Consider the following 23,541-nt stretch of genomic DNA (forward strand, 5'->3'; position numbering starts at 1 on the left):
GTGACCTCCTTACGTGCTAGAAGTCTAGATATGGGTGTGCGTTCGGAGGTGTTTGATTGGTCTATTTGCTCTATATCTTCTTCTTATCGAACACCAGCTGTCTCATCTTGCTATTGCATTTTCTACTCTGACTATTTGCATGTGCGTTTGAACTTTCTTTGTCGTCAGGAAGACTCGAGAAAGTGCGTTTCCATGACTTATGCCTCTTTTTACTCTCCGGCCTTCTCAATTTCTTTCTTCAAAAGGAGACGCTATTGTTTGAATCGCAGCGACTTTGGAAGTAGTTCAACACCTCGCATCTATCAATTGTTTTGAAGTGCAGGCTTCGGGGACACCCGACGATCGATTGGAGATGCTCATCTAATTCTAGGGTCATTCATCAACCACAGCACTCTACTAGGATTAGAATCTTCTCGTCTCGAAAAGAGATATTGTATACGTTCACTGTTTGCCAAGTGGGTAGAAGACCACTTCTCCTGCCATGTTCCATTCAAAATCTACTCAATTGCTTCATCACAATGCAGCACACAATACAGTATTCTCAATCTTGCTATCTTAATCTCTTTATACACTTATATTATTTTTTCAATGAGTAGACAACGCGACATCATCTCGATTCGTATTTAGTGCTGAACAGAATGAATTGATCTGGCCTTCACAATCACCTCAACTCAATCGTGGCTCATTTGCAGGCTCTCGAAGTCATCTAATCTTATTAGCGTTCCATATCAATCATTCTTACATTCTCTCACGAATTTGGGGACCTGGCCGCATAAATCATCAGCTAGATTCTCATGAGTATGAGTACACGTCGGTAGATTAACAGACGCTACCGCTGTATGTAGCCTTTGAAAAGTTACTTGACCCAGTTATGTCTTGTTTGCGACTTGAGCCGAGAGTATCGATTGTATGGTGTTACGCTACGTAGCATTTATAATCAATCGAATGAAGAGCAAGTGATTAACCTATCTCTTTTCAACTTGTACCATGCAATTCAGCTCTGCAATCTGAAGGTGTTAAGATTGAAGCTTCTTATTGTCGCGGTTAAGCGCAGTATTCGGAAAGTATCGTGGCACCTTGGAAAATGATGTGCGTGTCAGATTGAGAAGTTGCACTAAATTCAGTTCCTTCGCTTTCATCGCCCATACCCGAGATGAGATCCTCGATGTATGAAAGACTTTTCCGTACGCTTCCTGGCTATTTGAAGATTTGCGACGTGAGGCCATTCGATGCATGAATGCTTGATGAATAATTGCAGGGTCGCCGTCTTCTATGAAACGGATAATTAAAATCGAAGATCTGGGATTAGCAGATCATTTCGGTTGCATCAACTTGCAAGCTCAATTTTCGTCAGGGTCTTCGAATTTGAAATCATTTGGAAAATAACGAGAGACTCTTGTGTTAATGGAGCAGATGTTTCAGCAATCTATAGAGTTTTTTCAATCAAAAATTATTTTGCTGTTCAGGGGTATCGCTTCCGGACGTAACCAATATGCTTAAAACCCGGTAGTGGTGGCACAACACTACTTGAGGAAGTGAATGCGTGAAATTTCCTTTCTCGAGTTCATATATCCTTCTCCTGTGTTTCTGATGGCATTTGTCACTTTTATAGAAGGCATAGTTCCTAAATGCTCTGTTTCCACCACAATACGTCACTTTGGTGATTTCGATACTTTCAGGTCCCATTTCAACATCGAGATTCGCGAACACACACAAACGGTACCCGATCAAAACATAGCAAGCATATGCATCAATTGTATTATTATTCATCACATAATCCCATCCATCTCTCAAGAAAAGAAATCTAACTCCAGTTCCAATTCCAATTCCAACGCCGACCCAGAACCCCGCTCACACGCGAATCGACTCATTGCCCCCCCCCCCCCCCCCCCAATACCCACACCATCTCTGTCCATTCATCCATCCATCTATCTATGCCTCTCCTTCTCGGCATACGTCTTGTTCCACGGTTTCCTATCCTTAACACTCTCCATCAACGCCGTGCGATCAAAAATCGTATCCCTATTTACCCAATACCCATTAGCCATTTCCATTCCCTTCCTTCTCCCACTCCCTCAAAATACCCCTCTCACCAATCACAATAAAATACACATCCACGCACCGATAGAAAATCACAAAAAAGTAATACATACATAGGATCTTGTTCAATATGCGGTTTGGTATGAACATTATAGGAATGTAATTGCGAATCCATCCCCGCCTTGATGCTGTGGTGAGGAGAAGGCTTGAGGAAGGCGTTGGCGCCGATGAGACCCCCGATTGCAGCGACGGTCATGACGATTGCTTCGCGTTTTGCCATCATGGACATTTTATGGTGGTTGTATGTGGTATTGTGAGAGTGATAGTAGAGGAAGAGTTTCAATTGATTTAGATCTCGGACAATGTGTGAGGAAATGTAGCAATCTTTACTTGTTATTGATATTATATACCGAATATCAAAAAATCCTCCCTCGCATCTTCATTTAAAATCCATTGCATACAATACAATTCATACCACTCATCAGCCAACACAATTGTTGTGAAAACCGCAGGATTCCTCACCTCAGACGAAGAGGTCGTACGATGCTGATGAAATCACCCCACACATCATCTGAGCGGGCGCAATGGTCCACCCCGCATTTTGAAACAGCATACACATGTTGGCAAAATGAGGAGAGCATGTCATGTAATTGTTCGGTCGCTTGCATAAATGGTCTTTTGTCATGATTTTATGTGGTGGATGTCGTACGACCTGTTGTGTGACATTTGCGTGATGATCAGCATGGCAGCTAGTTTCGGGAAGGGGCTGTGATGGTTGGAGAGTGGTTGTGGTACCTTCCGAAATATGTCCTGTGCAAGAAGTCGTTCTATTTTTGCTGTCAATAATAGGCAAGTCAATCATAATTGCATCTTGTTATCGCATTATATTTCATTCCAAACCTAAACACCAAATGAGCCTCCCGAGGTCCTCAATTATGATTTCATTGATTACACGATCAAATAATACCTTCCAGTCCTTCTACCGATTCTCAAAAAGAACACACTTCCGCCATCTATTTGCTTCATGACCTTAGCTCTCGACTTACTACACGAATGCCAACGACAACGTTGATAGACAATGGGAGCACTTCGAAATCAAATTGCCCTCATCTTTCGTGCTTGAGATTTCCATATACACTCCCACGCACGTACTGCTGCATGCCTAAATACATCAACACAATGGCCAATGGCAATATACTGAAAAGTGCTTATTTCTATTTCTGGGTCTCCAAATGGCTTGAAAAGAAGGGATCATAATGGACTTCCAAATTTTATTCGAGATTAGTATTGCAGTGCTTCTTGATCTGGCGTTTGCGGCACATCTCAAAAGATATCTTTCTCATACCTAGTCATACTTAGGAGGCTCTTTAGGCTAAGTGATTGTGAATTCATAACTTCAAGTACCGTCGCTTGCCACTGTCTCTTCACTTCTCAGATCCCCACTGAAAATACTTTCGCTTTCTTCAATTGCGCTTTCATCTTCTGAATCTTCTGTCTCACTATCCACCATTACAATCTCTATATTTTCCATACGAATTATGAATTCTCTGCGCAATTTTCCAATCCATTCTAGCAATTCTTGATTCTCCATTGGGCTATCAAGAAGCTGTTTGAGTTGCTCTCTTAGTGCATTCAGAAGCTTCCTTCGTTTATCAATCGCTGAAGTCCTAGAAGACTTCTTCCTCGCAGCAGCTTGTGCAATGAGAGTCTTTGATACTTCCTCTGCCACTGTGAGCACTTTTGGAGGTAGATCAACCACACGCGCTAGAGCGAGACCGTAGTGTTGTTCTTTAACACAGCCTTGATCAAGCTTGTAGAGCATTGTCATGGTGGTCGGGTCGCTCATGTCAACTGACAAATGGTAGACTTTAACCCCAGGGCGCTCAGACATGATTTGTGCTTATTCTTGTTAGCAAGCATACTCATCAGATCATAACGAGTTTTTTCGAACCAAGCTCCTTAAAGTGGGTGGCAAACCAGATGAGTGCTCGGCTCTCTGATAATGCTTCTGCAATGCTTAGAGCGATCGCTAGACCGTCTCTTGTACTGGTCCCACGACCAAGTTCATCAATTATGGCAAGGCTCTTCTCATCAATATTTCTATAACCATGAGTCAGTAAAATGAAAATGCGAGAAAAATCTGGAATGAACCTAAGGATGAATGCTGTTTCTCTCATTTCAGACGCGAATGTAGAAACGTTTGCTTCGATACTATCGTCCATTGACACGCGGGCAAAAAGTTGATGAATTATTGGAAAAGATGCATAGCTTGCTGGTACGAAACAACCAACTTGCGCCATCACACTCATAAGAGCGACCCCTCTTATGTACGTACTTTTTCCGCTCATGTTACATCCGGTTATAATTTGAAAACGGGATTGCTGCGTTGCGTAATAGTCGTTGGGTACAAATTTGTGTGATGGCACCTAGAGAGAGATGAATTAGTATTTTGAAACGATGTAGATTAAGCCCTACATACCTTGTCCCGAATGGGATGACGTCCAGACTTGATAGCAATGCAATCAGTAATCTCCGGCCTGACGTAGCAATCTTGGTTCGTGACTATTTGCCCAAAGGAAGCAATCATATCGAGCATGGCAATACTCTCACACACTTTAAAGAGGTTGGGAATTTCGGTTCGTACATTTTCGAGGAGTTCCTGTATGGTTTTATCGCTTCCCAAGATAACTTCTATGTGAGAATCTTCAATTTTCTGGTTGAGCTTTATCAAATCTAGAGTCTGGCATTCGAGATAGTATTTTCTGCGAAATCGATTAATGAGTACATCTGGTATGGCTCGATCATCAAATTCATTTTCGGAATAGCGAATGTAGTATTTTCGGAGATTATCGAATCTAATTTCCCCTTGAATTTTATAGTTCTCTGCCACCAATATGAGCAAAATGCAGTACATCAGAAGAAGGTAAGCATACGATTGAGTTCTGACACATGCTGATGTACATCTTCAGTCGCCTCTTTGAAGGTTTGGCGTGCCACATCCAAGAAACCACTGACCCCCGCTTTCACAGCATATGTCCGTTGGTTTCGTAGATCTAGAGGAGTCTTCTGGTATGTAACATCCTCATTTATGACCTCATCAATGAACTGTATTGTAGATTCGACCACTTCTGTACGACAATTATCACGTATCTGAACCAATAGCTCTGATCGAGCACCTGATAGACTTTTAAAGACTGGACCGATTGAATGTGCAAAGGATTTCAACATCAGAATGTTGTTAATATCTTGCTCAGAATTCCAAATACCTGATACAGTCGGGATGATAATAAGCTACAGAATGTCAGGGGATGTTGGCACAAACAAACAGACTCGGGGGCATACACAAGTAAGCAACTTTTCAATATCAGGAATCAACTTCAAAGCTACAACTTGATTAGTAAGGAACGAAACATGGGAGTATGATTGGACTATGCGTCGACAGGAAGAGCGATGAAACCATTTCCACGTCGAGAGCACACAAACATATGGACGTAGGACTAACCTTGTCTGGTCTGTAAGAACATGTCATCATTTTCCGACAATTCGGCCAATGCGTCGTAACGGGCAGCTAGTAAGGTTGTCTGGGTCGAAGGTTGTAAAATATTACTTCTCAACAATCGTGATCCCATTGGTGTCAGCGTCTCGTTCATCAGTCCAAATAAACAATCTTTTGACTTGGCATTCTGCAAATTCTGGATTAGTTCAAGTGATTGAATGGTAGCAAGATCTATCATCATAGAGTCCTCCGAGGGTTGGTATTTAACTCGCAGAGAGTGAAATGCAAAAGTAAGAGAAAGGCTCATGTCAATGTATTTCAATGCCTACATATGTTGTATATGTTAGAAATTATCACGAAGAGGGGGCAAAGGGCTGCTGTGAAAGCTTACAGCAGAAAAGCAGCACACTGAGAAGTAGTTGCCTCCGATAGCCACCTTGATCGCCTCAAGATCTTCTTTGAACGCCAATTGCTGGATGTATTCAATACCAGACGTTTCTGACCAGTAACGACGATCTACTGTAACAATTCTGGCTCCCAATATGTTCTCTTCCACAATTTGATACATCTTAGATTTCGGGTTCGGAGGCCCGGAAGTAGATACAATCAAAATCTGGGTAGGTTCGAAGACCTGCAATTTATGAAGAGTTTTGACATAGAACTGATTGTCGCAGATCTGACTGAGGACTGCTTCGCCAGTTGAAATGTTGACAAATGCTAATCCGACAGTCGGAGATACTCCACGACCTTCACTGACAGCACAAATGATCTGCTGAGACTCACCCCCTCCAAGAATGGAACTTGCCCGTGACCTACGTCCAGTGCTTGGGCGGGCTGTACTAGGACGAGCAGTGCTTGAGCGACGACCATGAGGAGGCAAGGAATACGAATTAGAGTTTGTGTACCCACACGGAGAAGACGTAGAGTTAGTACTGTAAGACGTTGAGGGTCTTGATAATGAAGCCATGCTCAATACCACCTAGCATTCCTTTGAAGTATATGTAACGTCGAATCTGTGGAAGTATCACGAGTTAACAACTAAAGTATTAGTTCGAGTATCAAAGTGGATGGATGGATCGTTGATTGCTGAGATCCAACGACGATATGACTCTTCTTCCCGTATCAACGGAATCAGCTAATTGGATTGTAATTGTAATGAGGTGATGAGATGATGAGACGATGAAGTGAAGTGACGATGAATGATTTTAGTCCTCATTGATGAATGGATACCACTACTCTAGTATCTTGCGAGAGTTGGAATAGTTTGCATGTGATGACAAGAAAAGATTGGCAGGAAATGTGGGGAGAGCACTGGAGATTGCGCAGATCATCTTGATCGGGTTACTGCAGATTTCAATCCTGTGAATGATTGGCTTGTTGATCAGTGACTAATCAAGTCCTTATCGATGATAAGCCAACAAGGCTAGCCCCACAAAATCTTGTTGAAAAAAGTTGAATCAAGACGCAAGAATTCACTTTTAGTCTTGTTAGCGTAATAATCCTTGATGACTATAAATTTCCAGAAATATCCCCGCAAAGGACCTTTCCTCTTTTAATATCTACATCCTCTCCATCAGAACTTGCGAAGAGGCAAGTCTGTTCTTACTTTGCAACTCTTTGGAAATACTTCATCGATCAGACTGTTCCTTCTCCACCATGTCGACCCAACTTCCACCCCCAAGCAAAAGGCAGAGAACGGATGCTTTCGAGAGATCGAGAGCGCAACAAGACATTGAGGAAATACCCAGTGACGCAGGAAGTCTTCGAATCCAGTTCTTCGACGAAACTACAGGTCTTCCTATCGGCAATGGGCCAGTTCTTGTACCAGTCGCAAACGCAGACCCAAAGAATCTGGAGCTATTGTTGAATACTCTTTTAGGACATGTAAGTTTACTATTTTTCAAGAATACTATGGAAACTCTCGGCCTATCATTGTTTCTATATCTTACAGACAATCAAAAGGCTGTCATTGTTGGCTTCGATTATGGACATTCAAACCTTACGGTTTCTCACAAATATTTTGGAGATTGAAAGTTTTTGATTGTTCGCAAATATCCTGAAGATTGAAAGCTTTTGATTGTTCGCAATTATCCTGAAGATTGAAAGCTTTTGATTGTTCGCAAATATCCTGAAGATTGAAGAATTATCATTGCTCACAACGGTCTTGAATCTTTAGAGCTAACAATTATCCCAGGACTCTTCAGAGTATATTCCATACAGATTTACCCTACCCGTATCAGACAAGAAGTCCGCAGAGAAGATTACAACCGCCTACCCTACTGAAGTCTACAAAACCTTGATAAAACCGGGTCTAATAAGTACCGAAGAGACCCAAAATATTTCAGCAGCACCACAAGCTGTATTTAAAGTCCAATCAGTTTCGAGATGCGCTTCCACTATTCCCGGCCATGGCGAATCCATTTTAGTCGCACAATTTTCTCCTAGGTCCTCCTCCAGAATGGTCAGTGGTAGCGGAGACAACACGGCACGTATCTGGGACTGCGATACAGGAACCCCGGTACACACGTTAAAGGGGCACACAAGTTGGGTATTGGCTGTTAGTTGGTCGCCGGATGAGTCGAGGATTGCGACGGGTAGTATGGACAACACTGTCAGGATATGGGATCCTAAAACCGGAAAGCAATTAGGCAGACCAATGAAGGGACACTCAAAATGGGTCACAAATCTTGCTTGGGAGCCGTATCACGTTCAAAAACCGGGAGAACCTAGACTGGCCTCATCCTCTAAAGATTCTACTGTTAGAGTATGGTCGACTAATCAACAGACGATTGAATTGGTCTTAACTGGACACAAAGACGCAGTATCATGTGTTAAATGGGGAGGAACTGGATTTATATATACCGCATCCCGCGATAAGACTGTCAAAGTTTGGAATGCAAAGGACGGAACTCTCGCACACTCTCTTAATGCTCATGCGCACTGGGTCAACCATCTCGCACTATCGACAGAATTTGTCACGCGAACCGGCTACTTCGACCACACTGGCAAGGTCCCTGCAACAGAGGAGGAAAAGGTCAAGAAAGCAGAGGAGCGTTTCCTCAAAGCCTCCCGAATTCAGGGTGAAGTCGTGGAACGCCTTGTCACAGCCAGTGACGATTTCACCATGTATCTCTGGGAACCTTCTAAGCAAACGAAGCCTATAGCACGAATGTTAGGTCATCAAAAACAAGTGAACCATGTAGCTTTCTCGCCCGATGGACTACTCATTGCCTCCTCTGGTTTCGACAACCATACCAAGATCTGGAACGCCCGCGATGGAAAGTTCATCAATACATTGAGAGGTCATGTTGCACCCGTCTACCAATGCGCTTTTAGCTCTGATTCTAGGCTATTAGTGACATGTAGTAAGGATACAACACTGAAAGTATGGGACATGGCAACCCACAAGTTAGCTAAAGGTATGTTTACATCACAATGTTCCAATTTAAGTTCGACATTCAAATGTACATAAAAAGCTGACACAATGATCACAGATTTACCTGGCCATAAAGACGAAGTTTATGCCGTAGACTGGAGTCCGGATGGAGAAAAAGTGGGCAGTGGTGGAGCAGATAAGGCAGTGCGCCTTTGGAGACATTAATAAGATATGTAGTAATACAAATATAATTGCTGGCCTGGGAGCTCATTCGATTGTCAAATTCGAATTGGGACATTGAAAACGTTGAAAAGGACTTAAGCTCAAGGTTGTGGCTGGAAAAGGAAAGGACTAGCTGGAGGTACTCAATGGCCGGAGTCTTTGGAGACTACCTAATTATTCAATTGTCAAATTTCGACAGGGACAATCAAAGTACCTGAACCGTTAGGCCTCAAACAAGAAATTGTTAACTCGATAATCAGATTTTAATGTGCCAAATACCTATCTCGTACAACTCATGCAAGCCAATAATTGATACAAGTTTTTGTGTTTCCTTATGTTACTTATTCCCTAACAAACATTCCTGCCATTCCCATTCCGGTACCAATACACATACTGACAACACCCACCTGTTGATCTCTTCTCTTCAACTCTGCCAACAAACCTGCCACCATTCTTGCTCCAGTAGCACCCAATGGATGACCCAATGCAATGGCTCCTCCCTTTGGATTCACATCGCCCTTCTCATATGCACCCATCAATCCCAATTCCCTCACACAATAGATAGCTTGACTAGCAAATGCCTCGTTAATCTCCCATACATTTACCTCTTCCTTTTGAATGCCAGCTTGCTCCATCAACTTTGGAATTGCGAGCGCAGGTCCGATTCCCATTTCATCTGGACGACATCCAGCTATTGCTGTACCGGCCCATTTACCAACAATCGAAGAAGATAATCCAAGCGAGGTAGCAGTGCTACGACGCATCATCAATGTAGCTGCTGCACCATCAGAAATCTGCGACGAGTTACCCGCAGTCGAAGCACCATCCTCCTTGAACGCAGGCTTTAGCTTCTGCATACTCTCCAACGTAGCACCCTTTCTAATCCCATCATCTTTTGTAACAGTAACCTCCTTAGGTTCTCCTACTTTCACGCCTCCTTTACCAGTCTCCTGCCACATGGTAGTAACCGGCACGATTTCCTCATCGAACCACCCCTTCTCCTGTGCCTCCGCCGCACGACGATGACTCTCCACCGCCAATTTATCCTGTTCTTCTCTGCCAACTCCATATCTACTCGCTACATTCTCGCTCGTCAGACCCATTGGCATAATGCAATCCTTCGTATCTCTCTCCGCATCCTTCAGCTCCGGCCACAAATCCACAGGAATAGCTTTCGAACCATAATTCCTCGTCATACTTTCCATTCCGCCTCCAACACCGATATTAATCCCGCCCGTCGCAATCGAATTTGCGATATTGGTAATAGCCTGCAATCCCGAACTGCACGCGCGGTTGGTTGTCGAAAACGAGGTGCGGGTATCGTAGCCCGCGTGGTTCATCGCCATACGACCGGCTTTCGAGCCGCCGAGCTCAGAGAGAACAACGCCCACGCATACGTCGTCGATGAGAGCGGGGTCGAGAGAGGGATTGGCAGAGAGGGTGGCTTTGAGAACGCTGTGTAAGAGTTGTTCGGGGTATGCGGAGGAGAGCTGTCCTTTGTAGGAACGGGTTATGGGGGTGCGGAGGGAAGAGAGAATTACGATGTCTGAGGGGTCTTTTTTGAGGATCTGCGAGAGACCTCTGCGAAGAGGTCCGGTTGACATATTGGTTTGTGGATTGAGGGGAGATTGGGATGGAGGGGTAGTTAATTCTTGACGATTTGTCAATTGAACGGTTTCCTGTCTCAATTAACCACGACGAGTATGCGAAATACTGTAATGATAGAAGAGAGAATATAAATAGAAGGAAATGAAAAAATCAGTAACTTACAGCAAAACTTACCCCATTCATTGATTAATATGTTTCCTGGGGAAGAGAACATCGGCATTGAAGTTCGGGGAGATGTAGTGTGTGGAGAGTCCGACGTCTGGCCCAGCCAATCACATACGAGTAGCCGCTTAAGACCTTATCCGCGATTTTCTGTTCTACAAGACAACTTACTCGAGCATCAGAAACTTGTGGTCAGTTGGAACTCAGAAGATGTTCAAAAGCCAAGTCTGCGGTGGTGACGCAACAGATATATTTACGATGTACTAAGGCTCTATTCAAATAGCAAGATTGCATTGTCTCAGAATCTCAAACCAGGGTTCGTCTGACACTTCTGCACTCCGCCACAGGGGAATGTTATGAGTGTCGTATTTTAGGATCGATGACAGACAAATCGAAACTGAAACGTGGTATCTTCCTCTTCTTCAACAGCACTGCTGGAAAATCATGACGAAACATAATGACCTGTGTTCCGATTTGGTTCAGAGATGCTGGTTATAGAACGGATAAATTCAAAGCAAAGAAAAGGGTATCATTTGCCTTGCTCCTTCAACGCCCCCATGGTATTTAAATTTGGTTGTACATGAACATATGAGATAAATTAGCCACCAGCATATTTATCATACAATGGTGCCGCACTACTCCCGCCCCCTCACAAATATATGAACATATGAAAAGAAAACTCTAGCAACCAGGCAAGTTTTCTCCTATAAAGCATGACCATAAGCGAGATCATCCCATCCCCCAAAATTTAGCTCCATCATCAACAACGACTAAGCCGCAAAGCCAATTTCCCTCCTGGAATTGAAGCCGCCGGTTGGCTCACACAGATCCAACCACATGGTTCCGGTTTTCAATGGGCAGGATCGGGTGGCGGTTTGATCGGGGGTGTTGTACGCATCCTTGCATAGAGCACCTGCAGGGCACTTGAGCTTCACGCAAGTTCCTGATCCGCTGCCAGTACCAGATGGGGTAACTTTCACGTTATCATTCATGAAAGGAGTTCCAACCAGCCCAGCCCCGGAACCGTCCAAATCGCTGAGATCCCAGTAAAGGCCAGAGTATTGGCCAGTTGTCCAAGCATATTCGAATTGAAGAACCGAAGGGGTGGTTTTCCAGTTGGATGTCTTGGCGATCTTGATTGATGTTCCGTGTCCATCGGTGTCCCATGGAAGGGTAAGGGTGCTGCTAGATCCTTTTCCTGCTTTGATGATCCAAGGGCTAGCATTGGAAGCAGTGGAACAAGCTCCATTAGTACCGGCATTGCAACCTCCATTGTTTGACTTGTAGAGGTATACATCTGTAGAACACCTAGACGCACGTTAGCAATAACTTGAACGATATTGAAAGTACGTATGCTGACCAGTTGTTGATAATGAGCGAAGCAGATGCCGTTGAGGCGAGGGCAGCGAAAGCTGACAAAGCAAAGGAGTAATGCATTTTGTAAATATATGTGTGTGTTTTGAAACAGAAAAGAATGTGGGTAGGACTAAGCCTGAAAACAAGGAATGACGATAAGCTGAAAAGCTTTTGAAGTATTGAAAACTGGAAATGGAAAAACTTGATGATGCAAGAAAAACATTTCCGGTGAAGAAACTCGAGAATGTATATATAGAGATAGGACTTACTATGAAGCACTTGCAGAAATCAGCCAAAGAGGATCTTACGAACGAGTTTCCATACATGCTCGGCATGGTGGCTCAGTGTATAAGGAGTGAGCAAAATTGTGCACCTCCTCAAATAACGGAAGATGTGATCCTGCCAAACATAATTTTTACGGCAGAATAGCTTCTTAGACACGTTTCGCATGCCGTTAATGTAAGTTTGAAATTCTCGAATTTTACTGGGTGTGATTTGGCAGGATGAGGATGACATACCTGGAAAAATCATGTTCGCTTCTTGTGGTAAGTGTCTTCTTTTGGGCGTAGATGTAACATCAGCTGACACGAAATTGGGCCAAGGTCAGCTCAAGGGCTGCGCATTGTTTCTTGAAATGGGTTCCTGGTCAGATTGACGAGTGTTTTGAGATTGAATTTTGTCAGTCTTACTTATTGGTATCGGGGTAATTATACTTTGCTGGGGTAAAGCCACTTCCGTGCTTGCCATGTGCAGATAAATTTATCTCCAATTCCTAGTAAATTCTGATGGGCATCTTGATTTAGACTCAAACATATAGCTGTTGTTCGAAGGGTGGAGAAAATCCAAAGAGTGATTTTGAATCTTTGAAACTTTGCTTGCTCTAAACTGGAGATCAGCGAACCCGGGCACAGATTGATCATTGACACCCCAAGGATGATTAACCTTAAACACTTCTTTGCAGGAAGAAAGATAGTTGCAGCCATACATTCCTTGTGCTCAGCGGAGATTGCCTCCTCTAAAAGATCTTGTCGTAGATTTACGTACGTGGATTGCAGTCCATGATGGTATCAGGACTGAGAGGGGCAGTTAAGGCCCGTGATGCTACAAAGTCATGCCCTGTCCCTCTTAACGATAACGATACCTGTCGCAAGCCAAAATATCTTTTCCATCCACACCTTCCTTTATCAGAATGTTACGGAGTTTCAAATCATTTACCGTTGGAGATCCCCCGAATCTTAGCTCCTGACATTATCGTGGAGTAAATGCAACGTGAATCGATTACTCGGAGTATATCGCCATTTATGACGGTCTCCATTGTTTCCCTTGTCATACTACCATAAAAATAGCATATTCCAAGAATTTGTGAGGCCTGGCATCTCTCTGAAGGAATGACAGATGTGCTCCAGACGCCGCAGTCGGTAAAGGAAAGATATGTTTGAAGACATATTGAAGACTGGCTGGATTCCAAATCCCCTGTTAGCAATGATGCTCTAAATATGGGCGAAGCGAGACTGTGGAGTGTTTTTGTACTGGTATCAATTTGAAGCCAAATGAGCAATCAATTGCCAGCTCCCACGAGACTTAGCATCGCATAAAGCCTACCCAACCAAGACTTTTGAAACCTAATCATGCCTGCTATGTAAGAACATTGGGCAATGATACTACTCAGTATCCATCTTGCTGGGGAAAAAATGAATTCCTAGATCCCGGGTCCGAATGCACTCAAATAACAGGCGAGATAATGGCATGCTTTGAACGTACACAGATTCGAGATGTCATTTCCAACGAAATGCGCAATTGGTTGCATTATTTCTCATTGCCAATAGCATGTTCAAATTCATCACTTGATGTTTTGCCAAAGCAGTTCAGACATGTGAACAACTCCCTAAACTCGCCTGCACAGATGTTTGCAAACTCCACCACGCTCTTGGCAGTTGATACATGGCGTATCTAATTATTCTCAGTGTTTAATCCATTGAGCTAATCCGTCACTGAAATGTAATTCGATCAGTGTCTATCGACATGTGCGAGCACAATTTAGAGACTTCTAGTACTGCTGAAGAAAGAGAGGTGGGTGCTGTGGTGAAAATGGCTCAGAACGGTTACTCGATTTGCTAGCTTCGATCAATACACAAGCACAAGACGCTGGATCTAATGGATCGGATCTCAAGTTTAACAAGTGGCAAGAATTAAAAGCGTGTTGCGCCTTACTTATGCCTGGCCCGCAGCTTTTGAGTGTAAGAAATGTAGCATATACCTACCTAGCATTACCTAAGTAGTCTAAACGTCATAGAGTGAGTGTATTGCAGTTGCTCTTTCACACATTTTCCGAATACGACAATTCCGGACCCATTGAAGCAGTGGACAACCAATAACATGATTCATTCATCCTATATCACATGACATTGAACACTCTGCAGGTAGATACTCAGTCATAGCCGCGCCGGGATCTGCTTGGAGCCGCTCTTGACTACATACTCAGGTTGAGTCTGTTATGCACGCACGACGTCGGCTTCCAAACAATTCATGTAATGTAATGAATGTAATGTGATGGTAATGTTGATGGCTTTATATGGATTCAAATTATATAAACGATATAAAATATATAAAACATGATTAAGACGATAAAACAAGAATACATAGCTCCAACTCGGTATATATTGAAGATATACGGTAATAAATTTACCTAGGTAATTGAATCCCAATACCAATAATTGGTCGGGACCCGGCTACAAGTTTACGGGAATAACCTCACCCGCTTTTTTCCGTTTTTTGATTTGAATAAAACAATTTCTGATTGGTTCATCAGGTGAGGTAAGCGACTTTCGTCGGTATTTCGGTTCAAGAGCAGTTTCGCCTTCTCCACAACTTCTTAAATGCAATTGACAACTTTGTTCGTAATTTTGTCTTGATCCTTTGACATTTCAAACAAGGGCTCTCTCTCTCTATCTTACCATTGATACATATAACATTGTAATAATACTCAACTACCTTTCAAACCTATTCACCTTATCCAATTGATCCTGATATCCCAACTCCACTCCTCCATAATGGCTTCTCTCCGCACAAGTGCCCGCAGTGCACGCGCGATATTCGCCGCAGCACGACCAGCTTTCAGAACACAGATGCGAACGATGGCATCAGTCGACAGCTCAGCACCTCCAAGTCCTACCGTTTCTCCATCTCGTCCTGTGGAATCTGCATCCAAGACTTCCACTGTCAAGGAACCTGCTGCCGACTCTGAGTCTTTGATCAAGACATTCAACATTTACAGATGGAACCCAGATGAGCCAACCAGCAAGCCCCGCATGCAATCGTATACCTTGGATCTCAACAAGACTGGACCTATGATGTTGGATGCGCTTATTAGAATCAAGAATGAGGTCGACCCTACTCTTACATTCAGAAGATCCTGCAGAGAAGGTATCTGCGGTAGTTGTGCAATGAACATTGATGGAGTAAACACATTGGCTTGTTTGTGTACGTTAATCATCCATTCGACATTGAAACACATTTGCTGACCATTAATTTCTACAGGCCGCATTCCAAGAGACGCTAAGCACGAAACGAAGATCTACCCACTACCCCACACCTATGTCGTTAAGGATATTGTTCCAGATTTGACACAATTCTACAAGCAATACAAGTCCATTAAGCCATATCTTCAACACACCGACCCAGCACCAGAAGGAAAAGAATACTTACAATCCAAGGAGGACCGTAAGAAGCTTGACGGTCTTTACGAATGTATTCTCTGCGCATGCTGCTCGACATCTTGCCCTTCCTACTGGTGGAACAGTGAGGAGTACTTGGGACCAGCTATTTTGTTGCAAAGTTACAGATGGCTTGCAGATTCCCGTGATCAGAAGAAGGAAGAACGTAAGGCAGCTTTGGATAACAGCATGAGTTTGTACAGATGTCACACCATTCTCAACTGCTCGAGGACATGTCCGAAGGGATTGAACCCTGGTTTGGCGATTGCGGAGATTAAGAAGGAAATGGCTTTCTAAGAAGTCTAAAATGATATCAATGTGGGGACATGATGAGGTAGCATTTCAGCAATGGGTTGTGGTGTTTTGGGCGGTTATTGCTAAGTCTGTTTGTGTAGATAGGAAGTACAACATGAATTCATCAGCACAACTTTGGTTTTCCTTTTCAATCTACGACTGTTTGAAGATGACTAGGCCCTATCCGTTGGAACATAACTGCTACTTCATCCATTGTGAAAATATGCGCACTGTCTTTTTGGGAAATTGCAGACTTCAATTACTGACTGTCAAGTCTGGATATTTTTCTCTTCATATTGAAATTTACTCATTTCATGGAGACTATTCAGCGGAAAGAGCACTGAAGGAAATGATTGTGAAGAGGACCCATGGATATGCCACGAAGTATGATAATGAAGGGTAAAATTCATCTTTATTGTGACTATTCCTAATAGGATATATCAGGAGTTCCTATTTTAGTCATGCTGGACTTTAGATATCTGTATAAATTGTAGATGACCCCCCCTGTGACTGCGTATCGTTTGAACCTCGAACCTGTGATTTTTGTCTGTCTGGTGTATTTTTCTTCTCCTGCTTGTATGTTAGTCATAGTACAGGAAGAGACTATCATCTGCTACCCTGTAGTCTCCGCTGTCCACGGGATGTTTTTACAAACATTCTTACCTTCACTTACCTCCCTATATAAAAGTCTAGAATCACTTAGTTCGGAATGTATCAAATTTGAATAGCAACCGAGACTCTGCTAATCGCCACCTACGCAGCACTTCTCAATAGACAGTGTACAGGAATTCTACGATGACCATAGTGACAATCAGATTCACACAAGTGAACGACCCTTCCCCGCCTGCAACCCTAGATTCTCAAGAATCATGGGATACACAGCGCGACTTGCCGTTTGTCCACCCCGATGATGGCCCCGCCGAAATCCTATGGAATTTCGTTGCGCAACTGATTGCAGAAAAACATGATTGCAGCGCGACGAGTGTCCTGATTCAAAATATTGCCGTTACGTTTTGGGTGGGGAGACTTGGGATGGAAGAGTGTCGGTTTGTTGATGCGGGGGCGTTGGGATTGAAATTGAAGGAGTTGGGGGGAGGGGCTTCGATGGTGGAGGTTTTGCATGTGGTTTATGGGATTGCTGGATCGTGAGATTTTGTAGTCGGGAGGGAGGTTGAGGATCTGTTGTGATGGGATAATAGCCGAAGTCTTGCAGTCTTTCTATCCTATTCTGCTTAGTCGGATCTATCTCTGTTTGACATATGTACGGAGGCTTGGGATCTTGATGATGTTTATTGCTATACTTCGCTTAATGCTAATCTTCTCTAGCTCATATGGTAAGATTCCCTTGTGTGTTCGAATTCGATTTCAATAAGGGAGTTTTGTTGAGTCGTAGATGGTATGTCCTCAATGGTTGTGGAAATTTAGTCCATCATTGATCGTCTCCTATGAGTAAAGCAAATGAGATGGTGAAAATGCGAGATATTCATTGAAGCCAGGGTTGAAAGGCATGGAAAGCGGTGGGATTTTCCAAACAACCATTGACATCGAAACGTTGCTCTGCTTTTCATCTCCTAAGAATAGGTGAGTTCTTTAATCTCTCAAGCTAATAACTTGACCATATAAATGTGCTCCCCATCTCCATAAATTTCAACATCATACACAGACCAGATCTACAATCTTGAAGTAAGAAAACCACACATCGCCAAACTTTCATCATGTCTATGGTCCTAGTAAGATTCACTCGACTCCCCACGCCACCTATGACTGTCAATCTAAGCAACGCCCGCGACTACGAACTCTGGTACGAAACCATCCAGACCATATGGAATCCCTCTGTAACCGAAGCATGGAACGCCCTGTCCACCAGCATCGAGTCTTCCATCCGCAACCACTACCGCCACTACGAGTACTGGAACTACAAGATCTGCAAGATAGAAATCAAGTGGAAGCTGGGCCGCGGCGAGAACGCCCCGCAGGTACTCTACGAGTATGGGGTTAACGATGAGTATTTGGAACTGCATAAGGGACAGCATGAGAGGATTGTGACGGCGTTGACGCTGCAGAAGAGGGAGAGTGGAGATTTTATGTGTGTGACGTATCAGGCGGGGTCGTCGAGTCAGGGGCAGATGGGGACTGTTTCTTTCATGGAGTTGGAGAACGCTTGAGGGGGGGATTGGGGGGTTTATTGTCGGGTTTTGGTGAAGCGTGAAGGTGGGATGTGGGGGTATTGTGGAAGTTGGAGGGGAGGAGATTGGTTAATATTGCATAGTAGATGACTTCGTGGAATGAATCAGAATACAAGATACTTTGCGGATATGTAGGCACAAGTAATGGGGGAGGGAAGTGTACTGCGGCCCACGAATATATCATCAATCACTTGACACTAGAGGAATGGTTTAGGAAAAGAGGAATGTATCGGTCATTATGGGAGGTGAACAACATGACCAGTGCACTTTCTTTTGAATTGGTGAACTCTGAACAAGCGAAATTTGCTTGAAGGGGTTCTTTTGCAGTGATTGGCAATATATTCATACTACCTTCCTCCTTTAGTCAAATAAACAGTTGAATGGATTCTGATTTCACGGTTGTGTTTCATATAATGACTTGCATGAATAAACATTGCTCATGATGGAAACATTTTTGCGATGGATTGAATTATTGGATTAACGATAACAGTGATAAATTCTTTGATGTGAAGCAGCAAACAGTATAGCACTTCATGTGGATTTTTCAACCCAAAATAATTTTTGTATTTTATATTCACTATCAAATCTTTCAACACACGCTAATGCTGTTGCGGATGAATTGAGCATCTCATTTGATCTGGGAGATGGCAACACAACTTTAAAATAAATCAAATGCAACCCACCATTGAATCTCTGCATCTTCGAGAGAATTACAACCCTTTGAACATAATCCCATCTTCCTGAAAGGACTTGATACCCCAAAGATGTTGGATATCAAAATCATGAAAGATTGATTATTACTGCACTCTAAAACCGCCAAAAACATTCTCTGAAGCAACGAGTAACTTTGTAATATGCAGAATACGTCAGAAAGGACTGTGACATTTTTGATAAAGTTTCCTTGCTCTTCGTTGACTTTGCATTCATGGAAATGACTTGGGTTAGAGGACAGTGAGTTCAAGAAGAGACAAACTGGTTTCAGATCTGTCTATTCTCGACAGACGGCCATAATGTAAATTTGCTGAATTCGATCCTTTCCACAATTGGGGATCATTACGTTCCTAGTAATATCAACAACATCGCACTTCGATGGATTGGGGTTGGTTGGCAACTTCGTGGACAGGAAGTTAGACAACCTTTGGTAGGAATGAATCATAATCGCGTGGTGGAGCTTGATAGTATTAGGCATAGACTGCGGACTGCGTTGACCCTGATGCGTCTCAGAGGCTTTATCGACTGTTTCCACCTTTCGTATGAGCACATACCTCCTCCAGCTGTCAACAATCAAGATAATCGTACCCTAGCATAGGACTTTAGGTTGAGGCTGTCTCGCAGAAAGTGGGGTGGAGAATGATATGGATCTAGAGAAATAAAATCTACTTGTAGCCTGACATGGATCATAATGAAGCCGTTCCTATTCACGCAATACAGGGTTCGGTACTCCGTCATCCTATAGTTGGATTTCTACAATCAGCCCCTATAGAAATCGGAACATTATGTCTGTCCGAGGTTTTGATATTATCCAGTTCATCCTTCAGCTAATCAAGCATGCCATAGCGGACTTATACCCTACAAGCAGAAGAGGTGAAACCCACATAATAATTAAGAACGAAGCTCCTACAATAAAAGTAGTAAGACTTCTTTCAGTTTCTAGATTGGATGTTGGCAATGTGATATCCGAGGTCCAAAGGGGAATGATTCATCAATTGAAGAGACTGCCATCTAAGGCATGTGTATCCGAATGAACCAGACCCTTGTCTGTGGTAATTGACTCTCACTTGAGACTTCTATGTATGGCATACAGAATTGACATAGAGTGGGAAAATGTAAGAAGAGAAATGAGTCAGACACGCCAGATGTATACTTAAGAACCGATGGCACGAATACATTTCCTACCAAGTCCAATCTTTCCAACAGGACACCCTTATATGGGTAAATTCATAAAGAGGTTTAAGCCCCTCTCCACATAACCATTAAAATATGGGTAGGATATGGCATGCAAAGAGTAATTGACATCCCGCATTTATCCAATTTGTCAGATACCCGTTGGCGAACTTGAAACAAAATTCATCAAAGACATTAATTTGCTCTATTCTCACAGATCCGGATATTAAACCTCGTATTGTTCACCTTAAACCCAAAAGTCCAAGGATATCATGCTTATGAAAGAAAGCCCGATTCCGCTTTCCGAATACATCTAGAGTAATTATCAGTAAGATTTCTAGAAAATCATGCTTGATTTTACTATTGAAGAACCAAATAGAACTTACACATTGGAACACTTAGCAGACAAATGCCAACCTGGATACTTGAAATGATCATAAAAGTATCATAAACGCCATTCTTGACAAGCCACTCGTATCCACTCCATGTGAGGCCAAAACTGAAGAAGTTCTTAAATATCAAAAGGCAAGTAAATGCTTCGATAGCGATGTCCCCTATATCAATTGTCAGAATCATGCATATTAGATTAGGGAAGGGTAAATAGAAATGGGAAAACAAACTGTGCGCATCAACAATATAAAGAGAACTAAACATGTTAGCTAATCTATTCTGCAAGATTTAAAGCGTGGTAGAACAAGCTCACCTAGCCACAGCTCCAATTACCATTCCCATAACCTCTAAGCCAAAGAAGAAAATTGGCCAAAACCAGCCAAAATCCACTGGTCTATTTGCCGTAATCCCAAATCCATAAAGCCCCGCGCACCCAAAGATAAACTGTGGGATCACCAACAAGATTCTGAATTCTGGCTCGTATATACCCTTGTTCTTTCTCGTCATATATTTGGCACTCCAATCAGAGAGAACACCGGCGACAATGAAACCAAGAATCGCGCCGACGAACGCACCCGTATAGGCATAACCAGTTTTGACTTCGTCCCAGAAAAGAGGAGGACCAAGAAAGATTGCCGCAAGAATGATTCCAATGAAGACGGTCCAGCCAATAAGGGCCCCTTGAATAAGACAGGCCCAAAAGATTGCTGGTTGAAAAAACAGAGGGAATGGGCGCAAACAAAGTTTCCAGAAACTTTCATCGGAGTAGCGACCACTAAATGGCATGAGAGTGCTCCTGTAATTCGATTTACCTTTGCCATATGAAATGTGCGTTCTAGGTTTATCATGCGGGGACAAGCTACCATTACTATTTGCTGTGACGGTGGTTTCTGTCGTATTAGGTCCACGAAGTATTTGTTCTAATTCATGGCCTGGTTTCAATATAAATTGATCTATTTCATCGGTAGATGCCAGATCGGTGTTAAAATGAAGAGGTCGTACATATGCGGTTTCGGGAACGAAAAAGATCACAAGTGGAAGACAAACTCCAACGAAGATAGCGACAAAGTAGAACGACCATGGCCAACCAATTGTATGGGTAATTTTGCCAACTAGAATTGGTGTAAAGAAGCAACCACCAAACACTGCAAGGTTAGTCAAAGCCATACGTTTACCACGTTCATGAACAAAATATATATCGCCAACGGTAGCGTTGACTAAAGCTTCGAAGGGAGCTGTTCCTATCCCTTGGAATATCCTTGCCCAAACCAGACTTGCGTAAGATTTGGAAGCACCTCCCCAAGCACTTGAGAAAATCAAGATGACCGTCCCAAGAAGGAACTGATGTCTCTTGCCCCATATTCTAGCCGACGGTATGTAGAAGATTCCAACAGCTCCTACGCCCATCAGATAGTACCCCGTCAGAATCGCAATCTCTGTAAATGGCAGCTCGAAATGCAATGACAGAGTTAGGGTATTCGCAGCGAGGATAGGACCCAGACAGGTTGCGAATATCGAAACGACTGAGAGGACCAGGAGGATAACATCGCGCTTCCATAATGGCCAATTCTAAATACCATTGAAGGAATCAGTAAGAGACATGTCTCCCCGTGTTGGATAGAAGACTATACCAGTGGATCCCTGGGGTCATCGCTGGGTTGCGGGACGAGAATGATAGGAACAGGACCCGATGTATCACACTTCAAGCCGGCAGATGCAGCACTTGCGACTTGGGGTCTTTCCGGGTCGTCAAAATATCTAGTGGTGCCTTGGAACAATCAGTACAAAGTAAATTTCCGATCCAAAAAAGGTAGAAATCCTACCAGGAACATGTTCCATCCTATCCTCTAGAATAAGCATCCCCATCTTTGATAGATAAGAAAGGTCTCTTGTTCATGAATGTAAGTCCAGCAGCGAAATGGTTTGTACTGGTTGGGCTTAGTGATGGGAAGTGCTTCCGTTCTACTCTCGCAATAATTTGGGATCCATTCCTAGATACTTTGGTTGTGCTTACGGACAAGGCTGGAATTGGAAATGCGACCGGTGATACGATTATAACTTATTATTGGGGGTTCATGGGAGATGTTTGGGGCTAGTGCTGTGGCTAAAATGGTTATCGGCTAATGAGATTATTCATTCGGTAGAGCTGGACTGGAGTACCTAGCACGTGCCTAGGTAGTAGGTAAGCTTAAGATCAATTGATATTATGATCAGCCAAAAAAGGGTCAGAGTGGCTCGAGAATGCTTGCGGGGAACCTTGAACATGGATGGGGGTTGTCATCCCTACCTAGGTAGCAGGTAATGTGGTTTATCATCGGGTCGCCAATATCACCGGGTTGCCACTTTTTTCACTATTCAATTATTTCAATTTTGTATTATTCAACAATTACTTAATCAATTAATTGAAACTATTAAGGATCTAATAATCTAAGGTTTATTATACTATTTTGACAAGTTCTTGAATTGTGATCAGTTTTTTCATATATATTATAGTATCAATTAGAAAATGCTTTTTTATTAAAATTCCCCCTCTTTTTATACTTATTATATTAAATCTGAATATCAATCTTTTATTGAGATAATATATCAAAAGCCTTTTATTCAATAAATATTTCTTCTTGATATAATTGAATCTTTTTTGCACATCGATATTTGCTTAATACTTCATTTATTATTATTATTATTATTATTAGTAATTTTCAACCGGGCCGTATAGGCGAGCCTCCCAGGGGGCATTACGGTTGGGCTAACTGCGGGATGATCTTCTAATTTACATGATCCCCCTTTCCTAGGGATGGGGTCTCAATACCCTCA

The 23,541-nt window shown here is 42.9% G+C and overlaps 8 protein-coding genes across 8 annotated transcripts; 3 read left to right on the forward strand and 5 right to left on the reverse strand.

Annotated features, from left to right (window-relative positions):
- Nucleotides 1–1,889: 1,889 nt before the first annotated feature.
- Nucleotides 1,890–2,504, reverse strand: EAF02_000293 (uncharacterized protein). The gene is made up of 2 exons (XM_038896341.1): nt 2,154–2,504; nt 1,890–2,022 (listed from the first exon to the last, which is right to left on the reverse strand). The coding sequence occupies exons 1-2, from the start codon at nt 2,327–2,329 to the stop codon at nt 1,929–1,931; spliced, it is 270 nt and encodes an 89-aa protein (XP_038763200.1). The 5' UTR covers nt 2,330–2,504; the 3' UTR covers nt 1,890–1,928.
- Nucleotides 2,505–3,436: 932 nt separating this feature from the next.
- EAF02_000294 (uncharacterized protein) lies at nt 3,437–6,503 on the reverse strand (the record flags this gene model as incomplete). The annotated part of the gene is made up of 8 exons (XM_038896342.1): nt 3,437–3,939; nt 3,992–4,140; nt 4,192–4,466; nt 4,520–4,923; nt 4,974–5,331; nt 5,383–5,423; nt 5,543–5,861; nt 5,928–6,503. 8 exons carry the CDS (start codon nt 6,501–6,503, stop codon nt 3,437–3,439), a joined length of 2,625 nt encoding a protein of 874 aa, XP_038763201.1.
- A 689-nt stretch (nt 6,504–7,192) lies between these two features.
- Nucleotides 7,193–9,137, forward strand: EAF02_000295 (uncharacterized protein; the record flags this gene model as incomplete). The annotated part of the gene is made up of 3 exons (XM_038896343.1): nt 7,193–7,420; nt 7,731–8,955; nt 9,031–9,137. 3 exons carry the CDS (start codon nt 7,193–7,195, stop codon nt 9,135–9,137), a joined length of 1,560 nt encoding a protein of 519 aa, XP_038763202.1.
- A 338-nt stretch (nt 9,138–9,475) lies between these two features.
- Nucleotides 9,476–10,738, reverse strand: EAF02_000296 (uncharacterized protein; the record flags this gene model as incomplete). Its single annotated transcript, XM_038896344.1, has 1 exon — nt 9,476–10,738. The coding sequence occupies one exon, from the start codon at nt 10,736–10,738 to the stop codon at nt 9,476–9,478; it is 1,263 nt and encodes a 420-aa protein (XP_038763203.1).
- Nucleotides 10,739–11,674: 936 nt separating this feature from the next.
- EAF02_000297 (uncharacterized protein) lies at nt 11,675–12,341 on the reverse strand (the record flags this gene model as incomplete). Its single annotated transcript, XM_038896345.1, has 2 exons — nt 11,675–12,212; nt 12,265–12,341. 2 exons carry the CDS (start codon nt 12,339–12,341, stop codon nt 11,675–11,677), a joined length of 615 nt encoding a protein of 204 aa, XP_038763204.1.
- Nucleotides 12,342–15,310: 2,969 nt separating this feature from the next.
- On the forward strand, nt 15,311–16,270 carry EAF02_000298 (uncharacterized protein; the record flags this gene model as incomplete). The annotated part of the gene is made up of 2 exons (XM_038896346.1): nt 15,311–15,740; nt 15,798–16,270. The coding sequence occupies 2 exons, from the start codon at nt 15,311–15,313 to the stop codon at nt 16,268–16,270; spliced, it is 903 nt and encodes a 300-aa protein (XP_038763205.1).
- A 1,712-nt stretch (nt 16,271–17,982) lies between these two features.
- Nucleotides 17,983–18,432, forward strand: EAF02_000299 (uncharacterized protein; the record flags this gene model as incomplete). The annotated part of the gene is made up of 1 exon (XM_038896347.1): nt 17,983–18,432. The coding sequence occupies one exon, from the start codon at nt 17,983–17,985 to the stop codon at nt 18,430–18,432; it is 450 nt and encodes a 149-aa protein (XP_038763206.1).
- Nucleotides 18,433–20,579: 2,147 nt separating this feature from the next.
- Nucleotides 20,580–22,593, reverse strand: EAF02_000300 (uncharacterized protein; the record flags this gene model as incomplete). Its single annotated transcript, XM_038896348.1, has 6 exons — nt 20,580–20,650; nt 20,724–20,891; nt 20,958–20,983; nt 21,041–22,296; nt 22,359–22,495; nt 22,551–22,593. The coding sequence occupies 6 exons, from the start codon at nt 22,591–22,593 to the stop codon at nt 20,580–20,582; spliced, it is 1,701 nt and encodes a 566-aa protein (XP_038763207.1).
- Nucleotides 22,594–23,541: the final 948 nt, after the last annotated feature.

The sequence above is a fragment of the Botrytis sinoallii genome, assembly GCF_014898435.1.
Source record: "Botrytis sinoallii strain Bc 23 chromosome Unknown BSIN_001, whole genome shotgun sequence".
NCBI classification, from domain to species: domain Eukaryota; kingdom Fungi; phylum Ascomycota; class Leotiomycetes; order Helotiales; family Sclerotiniaceae; genus Botrytis; species Botrytis sinoallii.

Coding starts and splice junctions, on each gene's coding strand:
- EAF02_000293 (XM_038896341.1), bottom strand. CDS start 2,329: ATGTCCATGATGGCAAAACGCGAAGCAATCGTCATGACCGTCGCTGCA. Junction 2,023..2,153: donor CATATTGAACAAGATCCTAT/GTATGTATTACT, acceptor TTGGGTAAATAG/GGATACGATTTTTGATCGCA.